Raw genomic sequence first — 14,345 nt, forward strand, 5'->3', positions numbered from 1 at the left:
ATGACCTCTGCTCACCATTTCATCAATATCTCTCAAAATATTTTGAATCTATGAATGAGGTTAATTTCCCAGAAATTAGACATCCGAGACTTCAATTTGAGCACAAGAATGAGACAATTCCGATTAGAATTGAGTTAGATATGATTTTTTAAATTTAGCTCCACAGGCTGTTACAGTAACTACGGGAAAACCGAATTTTGGCTTACTCCTCACTCTCACCAATCTCCACATTTAATGCACTAGATTTCCCCAAAAGTTAAAATGAGGTCTAGGTTTATGATTCTTTGTCAATCTTCATTAAATAGTCTTCCATTCATATTTCCTCCACCACTACTATATAAATCCCCCTCTCCTTCATTTCAAAGCACAAAAAAAAAAAAAAAAAACTTCTCTCTTCTCTTCTCTTGAGTTCTAGGAAGTTGAGTAGTCTTGTCATATCTTGATCTTCTTGAGACTCAAGATATTGAGTAAGACTCACTCTTCCTCTCCTAATTCTTCTTTTCCTCCACCCTTAAGACCTCCCTCAAAAGTCTCTTCCTCCACCATATGGATCTTGCATGAATGTATAATCACTTTCCCTAATTGTTTTTTTATATTGCCATGATGAGAATTTAAGATTAAAGCATGATAATAATTATTTAAATTCTCTTGAATATATTTGAATGTTCTTAAATGTTCTTATGTGTTTTTCATTTGTTCTTATTTGTTCATCACATGTTCATACATAACACTAATTTCGATCTTAAATCCATATCAAAAACATGAAAAAAAAATGTTTATTTAATAATTCTTTTAAATTCTTGAATCTAGGATATCATCATCCACACACATTCACTAGAATTTGTTTTTCAATCCAAATGAAATGCTTAATAAATGGAATTAAGGTTTATCACATGCACACACTTTAAATTCAATATGCAAATTGATTGATAATATATTGGATGATGTGATATGAATGTTGGCCACCATAATCTAGAAGACCGGTTTCACCGGGCAAGGTGGGTGTCTAACACCTTCTCACCTTGTAACATAGCCTCCGAACTTAATTCAAGGGTTGATAGACCAATGTTTATCCTTGTAATTTTCAATTTTTAGATTGTAACTAGGAAATAAAGTTATGTACTTTATCTTAGATTATATCTAGGACCAAAACTATGTAATTTTCCTATGATCAATGTAAATTCAATTGAAAATTAATAAAATGAGGAATTTTTCAATTTTGGTTTTCTTATTTATCCCAATAATTAAATAAGTGGTGACTCTATTGTAAAAACTCTTAATCTAAAGGAGAAAATATAACTAGTCGAACCTCCATTTTGAGAGACAATAACACAACTCTACCCATTCACGTGGATTTGGCTCAACATCCTATAAAAACGGGTCGGGAGCGCGGTCTCTCACAGTGGCCAAACCCACGTGAATGGGTGGAGTCGTGTTATTACCTCTCAAAATAGAAGTTTGACTAGTTATATTTTTCCCTTTAAATTAAGGGTTTTACAATGAAGTCGTTACTTATTTAATTATTGAGATAAATAAGAAAACCAAAATTGAAAAATTCCTCATTTTATTAATTTTCAATTGAATTTACATTGATCATAGGAAAATTACATAGTTTTGGTCCTAGATACAATCTAAGATAAAGTACATAACTTTGTTTCCTAGTTACAATCTAAAACTTGAAAATTACAAGGATAAACATTGATCTATCAACCTTTGATCTAAGTTCGGAGGCTATGTTACAACGTGAGAAGGTGTTACAACGTGGGAAGGTGTTAGGCACCCACCTTGCCCAGTGAAATTGGTCTTCTAGATTATGGTAGCCAACATTCATATCACATCATCCAATATGTTATCAATCAATTTGCATATTGAATTTAATGTGTGTGCATGTGAAAAACCTTAATTCAATTTATTAAGCATTGCATTTAGATTAAAAAATAAATTCTAGTGAATATGTGTAGATGGTGATATCCTAGATTCAAAGATTTGAAAAAATTATGAAACAAACATGTTTTTCATATTTTTGATGTGGATTTAAGATTAAAACTAGTGTTATACATGAACATGTGATGAACAACCAAGAACATGTGAAGAACATATAAGAACAATTAAGAACATTCAAACATATTCAAAGGAATTTAAATGATTATTATAATGCTTTAATCTTAAATTCTCATCATAGCAACACAAAAAACAACTAGGGAAAGATATTATACTTTCATGGAAGATTCATATGGTGGAGGAGGAGACTCTTGAGGGAGGTCCTAAGGGTGGAGATCCTAAAGGTGGAGGAAAAAAAAAAGTTAAGAAAGGAAGAATGAGTCTCACTCAATACCTTGAGTCTCAAGAAAACCAAGATATAACAAGACTACTCAACTTCCTAGAACCCAAGAGAGGAGAAGAGAGGGGGTTTTGTGTGTCCTGGAATGAAGGAAATGAATGGTTTATATAGTAATGGTGGAGAAAATATGAATAGAAGACCATTTAATGAGGGTTGATAAAGAATCATGAACCTAGACCTCATTTTAGCCTTGGGGAAAATCTGGTGCATTAAATGGAGAGATTGGTGGGAGTGAGAAGCAAGCTAAAATTCGGTTTTCCCGTAACTACTGTAACAGCCTGTAAAGCCAATTTCAAAAAATCATATCTAACTCAAATCTAATTGGAATTGTCTCATTCTTATACTTAATTTGAAGCCCCGAATGTCTAGTTTCTGGAAAAAATAACCTCATTCACAGATTCAAAATATTCTAAGAGATATCGATGAAATGGTGAGCAGAGGTCATTTGTTAGAAAATGATTTCAACACAATTAACATTAATAGGTCCCAAATTAGCTCCCAATTAACATTAAATGACTTCAATCACTCCCATTTCAAACTTAATTGGTTCCAAATTTACCCTAATTAAAAGATAATTGCACAAATTACTCATTAAATAATTAATATTTAACTATCTAATTAATCAAATGTGTGCAACCCTACCATAAAATGTAATCCTAACCAATCAAATTATGACATATCATCGATCTCCAATTGATTATACTTATAACCAATTGAAATCAATTGTTCATAATCACATATAGTCGGACTCAATTTGTGATAGTGCATTTCGGCCATTAGAACTTGATTTGATGAGAACTTGATTTGATGATAACTCTCAATCTAATGGTCCGATTAGGGCTTACGACTAGTCAATTTAATCGTTACAACATCAAGATCATTTTGGTGAAATGAGATTAAGGATCTAGTGACCAGAATCAAGATACATATTTTCAAAGTGAAATTACCCTTTTACCATCCATGTGAGATTAATTACGGGTTGCAAAATGAGTTGTCAACATATATATATATATATATATATATCTACTTAGTCTAAGGAAATGTAGAAAGCTGGTCCATGGAGCAGAGCCTAAGGCATGGCCAAAAATAGCAAATAGGTAGTGCATCATGCATTGGCCTGTGTTGCGACTTAAATAATACTCCCAAGTGTAGGATTATTGTGAAATAATAACTCAGTAAGTCTGAGATCGAATCCACAAGGAAAAGGGAATTGATTAGCAAACCACAAGAAAATAAAACTAAAATAATAAAGTTTAATTCAAGAGATTTTTGATGGTTTAGTAAAGGTAATTTAAATTTAGAGAAAATAATAATATATTAAAGCGCTAAGGTTTAGGAATTCATACACAACACATCTATTGGTAGTTTTAACAATATTTATTTTATAATTCAACTAAAATTTACACACAACCGTTTTACTCATGTGAGGTTAAATGCGGGTTGCAAAATGAGTTGTCAATATATATATATATATATATATATATATATATATCTACTTAGTCTAAGGAAATGTAGAACGCTGGTCCATGGAGCAAAGCCTAAGGCATGGCCAAAAATAGCAAATAGGTAGTGCATCATGCATTGGCCTGTGTTGCGACTTAAATAATGCTCCTAAGTGTAGAATTATTGTGAAATAATAACTCGGTAAGTCTGAGATCGAATCCACAAGGAAAAGGGAATTGATTAGCAAACCACAAGAGAATAAAACTAAAATAATAAAGTTTAATTCAAGAGATTTTTGATGGTTTAGTAAAGGTAATTTAAATTTAGAGAAAATAATAATATATTAAATCGCTAAGGTTTAGGAATTCACACACAACACATCTATTGGTAGTCTTAACAATATTTATTTTATAATTCAACTAAAATTTACACATAACCGTTTTACTCATCAAGAATTAGTAGTCTAAGGTAGTTTCAAGAAATTGAGTGATTTCAGGCAAAACAAAACTAGTGAATTAGTTTGCAGTGAATACTAAGCATTTGATATACCCGGAGTCTACTATAAATCAAAGAATTATACAAAACCAAACACTTTTCTAGATGAATAAAACAATCAAAAACATAAAAACATAAACATTAAAACCAATAAATAATTGTTAAGAACATACCAATAAACAACTAGGTTTCACCCTTTGCCTTAGCAAGGCTTCTAGCAAGTCATAACACAAATAAAACTCTAAAAATTATAAAGAAACTTTTAAAAAACCTAAATTATGTTCTACAGTAGCTCTCTCCTGAATTTTGCCTTAAAGAGGCTTTAAATAGGTCAAGGAATCCTATTACAAGTTGAATTTTCGTTTAGAGAAAACCTCGGGTTTTTAGGCTTTACTTAACCGACATTTTGGCCCATTTAACTTCAAAATTCAGACTTTTGGTAAACTACAAAGTTGTAGCCCTTTAAGCTAAATTTCTAGCCTAACTTGAATCATCTCAATTGGACATCAAAACCGAAAGTTATGCTCCAAATACTAACTGATTTACAGGCTGAAATTCTAATCCGAATTGGACTTGGATTTGGTGCAAATTTCCTTTGATTTCTTACTTCAATTGGACTCGAATTTAATTGGGTTGGCCTTCTTTGACTTCATCATAGTCTTTGTAAACGTAAAGTCCATTAGCTTTCTTCTTTGCACAAATCCACCTATTTAATTTCATTATTCTACAAAAGACAAATTCACACATTAAAATTCAATTAAACATAAAATTGATTATTCAGTATTATTCCAAAACCAACTATAAAATGTATGAATTAACTCAAAATAAGTATAATAATATTTTATAATAATAATATAAATATACAAAATTAAGCTATTATCCATCTATTAAAGAGGTGTAGCAAATAGGTAGTGCATCATGCAGTGGTCTGTTACAGAGGTGTTGTACTGATCACAATCATATTAGGAATAGGCCCATTAGTCACATTTGGATTTGGGCTTCAAGAGAAAATCCCTGAAGTTTGTACTTTGTTCTCAGTTCTCACCCATATATTTACTGATTAGGTAAGTTAGGCTCTCACATTTGGCGGGAAAGCACGTGAGAGAGAGAGACAATGGCGAACAAGCAAATCAGCCAGATGGGTCTGCCAAAGTCGATCGCCAACGTCTTCGCTGCTCGTAATGTCTTCACCGCCAAGGTAACTAACTTAACTACCTTTAATAACCTGTTTGGATATCGGATTGTTAGCTATTTCATTTTCCCCCAAAATCTATTAATGTTACTTCTTAATATGAAACATACAAACAGCCCGGTCCCGTTGGACACTGTTTTGTTTTACCCATAAGGTAGTCTTCGATAATGTAAACATGGGACATAGTGCTGAAACTGTTGGGAAACTATTTGTTGTAAAATTTTAGCAAAGAATTTACTTTATTAATTTCATGTTTCTTTTTCTTTTTTCTTTTTTTTCTGGGTGTAACTTTTTTGTGCAAAGTTCAACTTGTCCATGGTACTAGTAGATGAATCTAATCTATACCCAAGATGCAGCTAAGTTAACTTTGAAAAAATGTAAGTTGTAAAGGATGGCTCTCCTCAAAATTTCATGGTTGATTATAGTTCTAATTTTTAGCCAAATTAATAGGAAAAAAAAAATATTGGGTATCATTGATTGGGATATGAATTTAGAAGTAAAATTTTAAATTTACAATGAATTTTTAGGCAATGAGGAATAAAAATATGGAGAGTTGAGTTTTTTTTCTCTTTTGGGTATGTGGAGGAATTACATATAAGTTGTTTGCTTTCAGGATGCATTATCTTTAACTGAATTTGAGTTGATGGAATTGTTAGATGTGGGTTTGGCACAAGTAACATCTGCAGTAGCTCACATCAGTGAAATCGTGTGTCCACCATATCAAACTGTAAGCGTTAAAAATTTTGTTTTTCTTTTTCAAATTTGTTTATGGTTTGTTGAATAGAGGTATTTAAAGAGAAGGATTTGAGCTTCAAATTTTATTTTAAATGATTTGATTGAAGTATGAAATTTTTTTTTTTTTTTTTTCCTCTATCGTTGAAATTTATGCATGGATTTGAGCTTATTAATATGTGGATTTGAAATGATTACAAATAAGAAGTCATTTCAAATCCATAATATCACAAGGTGTTTCTATTTGAGCAAAATCTTTAAACCTCAAATAATCCTGTGTTGTTAATTTATATAAAGCAATTTATACTAGCAATTATTCTTTAAATCCTGTGATTTTGAATCATCAAATCAAAACGTGACCTTATTGCGGTGGTTCAATTGACTAAACTGGTGCATTAAAGGACTTCTTTCTCTTCTTTGGTTTTGAGTTTCTCAAAGGTGCTGGATTTAGTTGTTTCTTTCCAGGCATTATCGCTGATGGAGCTACGGGTTCAAAATGAGCACTTGGCTGGCCATCTTCCCACTCATATGAAAGGATTAGACGAGGCCTTATGTGGCGGAATACCATTTGGTGTCTTGACAGAGTTGGTTGGTCCAGCTGGAATCGGAAAAACACAAGTATTTGTCTTTCATAAGTATCTTACTTACTCTCAAGTGCATCTTCCTCTCCCCTCTCTTCATATATTGATAATTTTATGTGACCATCTTCACTCTATTCCATAATAACGTATTTTATAGTTGGAAGGAGCTTGAGTTTTACATTATAATCATGTGTCCTAGTAAGAGAATTTTTTATCTATCGGAATATTCACGTGTGAGGTGTAATTAGTTGAGAGATCAAGTCCCACATTGGGTTGTAGTATAAGAATGATTACTTGATTTAACATTTTTGGCCCAATACTATTGACTTAAGCTAGATACCTCCAGATTGTCTACATTGGATTGGATTAGTTTTGTAAAACTATTTGTTGAGAAATTGTGTGCTGATCGTGATAAACACTATTATAACACCAACCTAGTAACACCATGTGGCTTAGGGCACTATAGCACAACGTAGTCCTTGATATCAGATTTAAGTGGGGGAAATTATGATACCTCAATTGTATGGATCAGATTGGTTTGGTTTCTACGAGTGTGTCTTGTGTGAGGTTGTGTTGCGTCCCACGTTGGGCATATACTAAGTAGATCTGGGCCACATAAGCAATTACGAGCTAGTTCTAATTAAAAATTGACTAGTTTTTTTTGGGTATAGTGCATATATAGCTAGCTCATTTATCAGGTCATGACGTGAGCTTTTAGGATAAGATGGTATCCCAACATGTTGTATCAATCCTTCACAAAGAGACTCCCTAAGGTGTTGCTCTTAACCCTCACAAACCCAATACACATGCAGGGTCTGGGCATCTAATTGATGTGATCCTTGGATCTAAAAATTTAATACTTAGAGGCATCATTGACTAGTCAAAGCATCCAATTTCTTTTTTGATTTTTCCTATATACGCTGGGATGAATTGACATGTCCGGGTAATATGGCATAAACCAACATTTTTTGGCATATATACATGTACCTTTTTTCTGAAACGTAATTCAGCGAGGAAGCACCAATACAGACACAAAGTAGACATGATACAATATGGACACAGTGTTACATCAATTTTTAAAAATCCAGGATACTATATAGCAAAGAAACTTTAATTGATTAATATATAAATTTATATTAAACTGATTATTTCAATTTTTAAAGATAAATCTACGAATGCTAAAAAGCATAAATCATTTCCAAATAATAAAACTAATTAAGAAGCTATTAGAGAGAGAGAGAGAGAGAGAGAGAGAGAAGTAAGGAAGCATCTGTATAGGATGCTTAACTAATACAGATATGGCTAGTAATTTGAAGAATCCATGTTTCCTAGCCTTTCAGGTGCAATGAAGATTATTGAATCCCCAAGATTATTGGTCCAATTTGAAGTTTCTTGAGGAAAGGAGAAATTCTGAAAGAAAATTGGCTCATGGTGATGATAAGGTGCATAGCAGCCTTTAATTTAACCGAGTTATCCTGTCCTATAGCTGATCAATGGAAAAGGAAGTGTCCTCTATAGTTGAGATTTAAGGCTCTCTTGAGCTTTAGCTGGGCTGTAGATGCTAGCAACCGACTCTGTATAGCTTAAAGTGAAAATTACAAAATAAAATACAAGGTCCTATATTATGCATTCACGTGCACAAATTATTTATCAGTATTAGTTTTTGTTGGCAACAATGCGTTTAGCTGTGACAACTAGTCATTGGATGATGATGAAAATAATTACAATAATAAACTTTGAAGCCTTTATTAGTACTCTATTTCCTTTCCTTCTTTTAGCACCTTTTTACTGTGAAAACCATATTCACATTAGCATTGCTTCTGCTATTGAGAGATTTACGACAGTATAAGAGACAACATACCACTTTTGGCACCTATTGTGTGATGAAATGCAACTTATGTAAGTGGTTTCTTCTTTTTATTATCTTGATAAATGAGGCATTTCAATAAAGGATACAATTCTGAGCTTGCACACATATATGCTGTTAGCATCTCTATATTCATTCTGGAAATATGTAGTCTGGTTGGTTGAATTTTTAGTTGTAGTTTGTTTCATCAAATTGCAGTTTTGCTTGAAGCTCTCTTTATTGGCTTCATTACCTGCAAGTTATGGAGGTTTAGATGGCCATGTAATATATATCGACGTAGAGTCCAAATTTAGTTCAAGAAGGTATTTGAAGCACACCTTTAAGCTACCATTTTTTCAGGTATTCGTATTTGCTTATAATGATTAAACAAGAAAAGGCATTATTTTCAAGTAAGTTTGCTATCCTCAGGTTGATAGAAATTGGAGTGAAAAGTTTCCCTGAAATATTTCACAGGAAAGGAATGGCACAGGAGGTATGCTGGAAAACTTAATTGTTTCTCTTTTCAATTTTTTACTTCCATCGCATCACTTCATGTTAACAAGAGACTATTTTTCCTTTTATATCTCAGATGGCTGGTAGGATCCATGTTTTGCGGCCAGCATCACTTTCTGAATTCACTGAGAGGTAAGAGTTAAGACTTCATTTTTTCTAAGGCCTTAGAAAGGATAGAACAAGACTGAAATCTTTAGATGAGTATAGGCCTCCTAATCTTGTTGGTTTTTTTGGACTCTTTGTATGTGTAAGATATATTGAGGAGACAGTTGACTATAGCATGTATACTTGAACATTTTCATTTATTCATGTACACATTTCAATCTTTCTTTTATATAATCGTTTCTTACTTATCCCAAAAGAAAAGAGAAAAAAATAAACTAGCAACAACTACAGATGGGATTGATGGATGACAAGATGGAATTCACTGGATTTCTAGTCATTTGCATTGAAAACCAGCTCCTCTTGTTTTTTTTTTGGTTAAGTGAAACAAGTTCCTCTTCAGTTTGTAATGTTTGGCGTGGTTTGATTTGGAGGCTTTCTATGAGGCAACTAAGTAGATTATCAAATGGAACATAAGATGGCAGGGAGGAAAGAAAAATGTCTGCACCCAGTGCTTTGAGTTTAGCTTTAACACACAGTGGAATAATTAAACAGGGTTTCTGAAGCTGACCTTAACTAGTTAAGATCATGCTTATAAGATGGGCTGAGTATCTTTTTCTCTAATTCAATTTGAAACATGATTGGAACATCCCCAAGAAGCCAGCAGTAGTGCTGCTTAGTTGCATGTCTTAATGGCATGAGACATATATATGGTGAGAGAAATAGTTACTGAACTGAGGGATTCCCACTGATGGTTAGTGTTTTAGTGAAATAGTTCATTGGAAGTTTGGAACATAACTCCATCTGGGTAGTGCATTTATATTAATTATTGACATTTGCCTCTGATGCGTGGAATGGACTTACAGACATCTTTCAGGTTCTCTGGTCATCCCTCAGCACCATTGTCATGCCAGTTGAGGGTTAAGTTCTTACTTGTCTCCTGTCAAGCACAATATGTAAATCTATTCTCTTTTCAATATCTACCTTAGAAGGTCTTGCATCTAATTTTTTATTTTTTTAATATGTTATGTTGGTTATCAAATGTGGAGTTGTTTACTTTGTATGCCTATGCTGCCCCTAGATTTCCTGGTAGTTCAATATTCCTTGGTCATAGCAACTCATTTTTTTACTAATTTATCAAAAGACTACTGATATTGGTCAGTGAACCATCTGTTGTCAAAATTGTTACCAGTTTGCAACAAATCAAGGTTTCACTCCTTCAAAATCAAGTGAAGTTGCTAGTTATTGATAGCATGGCTGCTCTGGTTACAGGGTAAGTTCAATTTTTCCAGTAACGATTGATCTAGTCTAGCTAGTTGTAATCAAATCCAGATTTGGTCCTCCACGTTAGAAAAGTTCTACATCACAATCAACATGCCTTCCTTTGCTTTAGGATAACTGTAATCTTGTCCATAACCTGCAGTTTTAAGGATTTAATTTATCATCTGAAGACTGAATCCTGAGTATGGAAAGCTTTGAGTGTGAATGATGATGCTTGTCCACTTCAATTGATCTTATAGAGTAAAATAGTCTAATTACCCACCCCACACCACACCACACCCTCCCCCTCCCTCCTAGATTCCTCTATATTATGAATAACTTGAGTTCAGAAACAAGGCAAGTTGAACTGGTGCTTTTCATTTGACACTTTTAACAAGAAGTGGCTTGGGAATATGCATGTTTTGATTTGTTGTCCCCTGCAATTTCCTATTCAATTTTCCTAGATATGTGTGACTGCCATTGTCAAAACTCCCCACCATATGCTCCATTACACGAATGAAGGCCATTGATGTGCTCTGGTTGGCTACATAGTTCCTTTCTTTATTGGTGCTATGTTTGCACATCTCTTCTATGTTTCGAATATATATTTTTAAAATATACAATCGCCACGCATCATACATTGTTGGTTGGTGTGTTAATACAGTATCGGTGGTTGCTCTACATTGTTCAGGGAATTCGAGCATGCGGCTCCCAGACAAAATACATTGGGTTGGCACGTTTCTTTTATTAAGTGAGGATCATACCATCTTAGCTGCTATATCACAGAATTTCTTAGCTATGGTGACTCTTTTCAATGATGCTCTATCTCTCTCTCTCTCTCTCACCCCCAACCCTAATCTCTAGGTCACTAGCTGAATTTTCACGAATTCCTGTTGTGGTGACAAATCAAGTGAGATCTCAAAGCCGTGATGAGATCTGCCACTATTATTTCCAAGGTTAGATGACATAATCAGATTATAAAATCTTCCTCCTGATATATTGTTAAAGTATAGATTATTTTGTACAGTGCAAAGTTGGAATGAAACCATCGAGGATCGCACAAGACATGATTCTCATCTTGTTGCTGCTTTGGGAATTAACTGGGCTCATGCTGTTACAATTCGTCTTGTGCTTGAAGCTAAATCAGGTTGGTCTACACTTGCTAATTTTTGATAAATCAAAAGGAGCCTAAGTGTACATCTCCTGTGCATGCTATTAGAATAAAATATTTTCATTCAATTTTCTTTTGAATTTATTTTTCTTTTAGAATGTTATCTTGCTGAAGATAGTGTATTTAATATAAGAGTGGACTATGTTCCCTTCTAATTTAACAGGAAAAAAATTAGCGATTTTGGTTTTTTTTTAACTTGTTTGAGGGATCTGAGGTGCCTGGCCTCCTTTTTTCTTCTTTCTTTAATAATTAATGTTTTATCAGAAAATGCTTTTTTTTTCCCAGAAAAGATTATGCCTATATCTTTCAAACTTGTATGCTTTCATTCATATTGGTATCAAAAACTAAACTATCTAGAATTTGTGTTCTTGAGATTGTGAAATGTCCTCCAAGAGAAGTCCAATTAACTTGTTTATTGCAAGATAAGATCCCCTCCAATTCCCTCCAACTTTAGATGTAAGACACGTGATGTTTAAAAATCAAATGAATGTAACATGTCACACATCCAATTAAAAATGGGAGGGAATTGTAGGATTCAATTGAAGGGGACCCTTTCCTGTTTACTGCTGGATTATTGAGACTACCTTTTATACATAGTATGTAACATGTGAAAACCATAGATTTTGCCTTTCCACTGGGTACTTGAGATTTCTAATTTTCATTTTTCTTGCAGATCAGAGGTTTATTAAGGTGGCAAAATCTCCAATATCCCCACCTCTGGCTTTCCCTTTTAACATAACTTCATCAGGGATATTATTGCTGAGTGATGATGGAATAGAGCTAACAGGGCCAGATATTAACGCAATTCACTGTCAAGGTTTGTCATTGAGATTTTGTTGGGTGAATCTGCAGAAGAATATTGAGTGGATGCCCAAGACTACCATTGGTCACTATTTAAAATGTGGAGCACTTAATGCAGATGGCATCCATCATTTAGTGTTTTTGCTTGTGGCTTTCCAGTGGAATAACTTCATAAGAACTGATAAACTAAAATTGTTTAACTTTACAGATCATGCTATGTGAACCTTAAATTTCGTTAGAAACTAGTACCCAAAAAATTGTTAGAAAAATGTCTATAACACAAATTTTTAGGACTTCTTTATTTTTTATTTTACGTGTTTTTTTAATAAATCAATTAAGCCTCAGATCAATGACTCAAAAAATGCAGGCCATAATGACATTATCAATTTCGGTGGGGAAAGCTTGCAGTGATAAATCAAGACACAAGCTGCATTGATGAAATTTCAGGGATGTTCTTAGAAGTAGATAGAATATACTATGAATCCTGTTACTCATTTTGAACATTCTTTCTAGGTAAATTTGAAGTATAGAAGAGAGACCAATGAACTGAAATTGATGTATTTTCCTCTTAGATATCTTAGAGTTTGTATTATTTTTACATCTGAATATTTCAAGCATGAGCTAAATGAAAGCAAATTGCTGGTGGGATGGATTATGTCTAATGTAACTGTGCATAACAAAAGTATAGTGCCTTCCTGTTGCATAATATTAGCTTGCAAAACTTTCATGAATTGCAGTGAAATTAAAGTATGCTTCAACTACAGTAGATGATTCGCATGGCACAAACTGCAACATATTTATGTTTAGCACTTGGAGGATTTGTTCTTGCTGAATTGTGAGTATTTTAATCATTAAGTAAGAAAGTTGAGGATCCATAGCCGACCCCAAAAATTTGGCCTGACAGTAGCAGAATCCTGATGTGCCATTGTGATTAAAGTTATACCTGCTATATTGGAAATTATAATTGTATGTTTTATATTAATGCCATGTTAATCTGACCGCCACACTTGTAGTGTATGTTTTTTGATGCTGGCATTTTATCAAATGAAGATGAAAGATGCATGTTCTTGTGGGAGATGTTAGATTGAGCAAAGAATTGGAAAAGCTTAAGATATAGGGAAAGGTTGAATTGGAAGGCCCTATTCATGATGGGTGGTCTACAAGAGTCACCTATATTTGAAATACCATTATCACAATGGATAGATATTTTCGGTTGTTTAAAGTACATGATGCTGGACGCGGGTTTCTAATTTCACTATAGTTAAGGATATTGGTTTCATTCAAATTGTGACTGAGACCCATGAGCCATGATAATGATTTTGTTTTATAACGTACTCCTATTTGTTCGAGAATCTCTTAGGCATAAATTGGAACAAGCAGAAACTTTGAGATGCTTGAATAGAAAGTGATAATTTTGAACCTGGTGTTTGAATTGGAAAACTTCAAGGTGATGTAATGCTTCTCACTCGGCATGCTATAAGTTTGGGTTGGGTTAGTACATTTGCTACGAGGCTGAAATTGAATAAGATTTCCAAGCCTGCCATGCCATCCATGTGCCTTGGCCTAGTTGTCAATATACTGTAATTTGTAAATGGTGAACTTTCAATCTTCTCTGCCTCCATAGTGAGTCATAATTTGCTTATGCTTCAATATTATGTAAGTGTACTACCAAAAATTTTCTTGGGTAGAAATCAATAGCTATTCCTGTAGGTCTTGACTCAGGACACAAGCCTCTACTTCTTTTTTTTCTTTTTTTGAGCTTGGCCCTTTTCATTGCTAATAGAATTGTGAAAGAAGAAGAATTCAGGAAGGCATGTTTTAGCGGAAAACATTGAGGAAGAAATGTCAAAGCGTCTGCCAGTTCATTT

General features: G+C 33.6%; 1 protein-coding gene across 5 annotated transcripts; it reads left to right on the plus strand.

Moving 5' to 3' along the window:
- The first annotated feature begins 5,213 nt into the window (after nt 1–5,213).
- On the plus strand, nt 5,214–13,210 carry LOC115988683 (DNA repair protein RAD51 homolog 2). Of its 5 annotated transcripts, XM_031112313.1 has the most exons (12): nt 5,217–5,477; nt 6,085–6,198; nt 6,669–6,821; nt 8,850–8,953; nt 9,060–9,123; nt 9,220–9,275; nt 10,438–10,518; nt 11,197–11,256; nt 11,370–11,461; nt 11,533–11,652; nt 12,350–12,493; nt 12,845–13,207. In XM_031112313.1, exons 1-12 carry the CDS (start codon nt 5,394–5,396, stop codon nt 12,886–12,888), a joined length of 1,116 nt encoding a protein of 371 aa, XP_030968173.1. In that variant the 5' UTR covers nt 5,217–5,393; the 3' UTR covers nt 12,889–13,207. The 5 variants fall into 5 exon arrangements, with proteins under 5 accessions (XP_030968146.1, XP_030968152.1, XP_030968157.1 ...); XM_031112286.1 differs by having other exon boundaries at nt 5,214–5,477; nt 10,408–10,518; nt 12,350–13,210; XM_031112292.1 differs by having other exon boundaries at nt 5,214–5,477; nt 11,170–11,256; nt 12,350–13,209.
- The last annotated feature ends 1,135 nt before the right edge of the window (nt 13,211–14,345 follow it).

Source organism: Quercus lobata, chromosome 1 (genome assembly GCF_001633185.2).
Source record: "Quercus lobata isolate SW786 chromosome 1, ValleyOak3.0 Primary Assembly, whole genome shotgun sequence".
Taxonomy (NCBI): domain Eukaryota; kingdom Viridiplantae; phylum Streptophyta; class Magnoliopsida; order Fagales; family Fagaceae; genus Quercus; species Quercus lobata.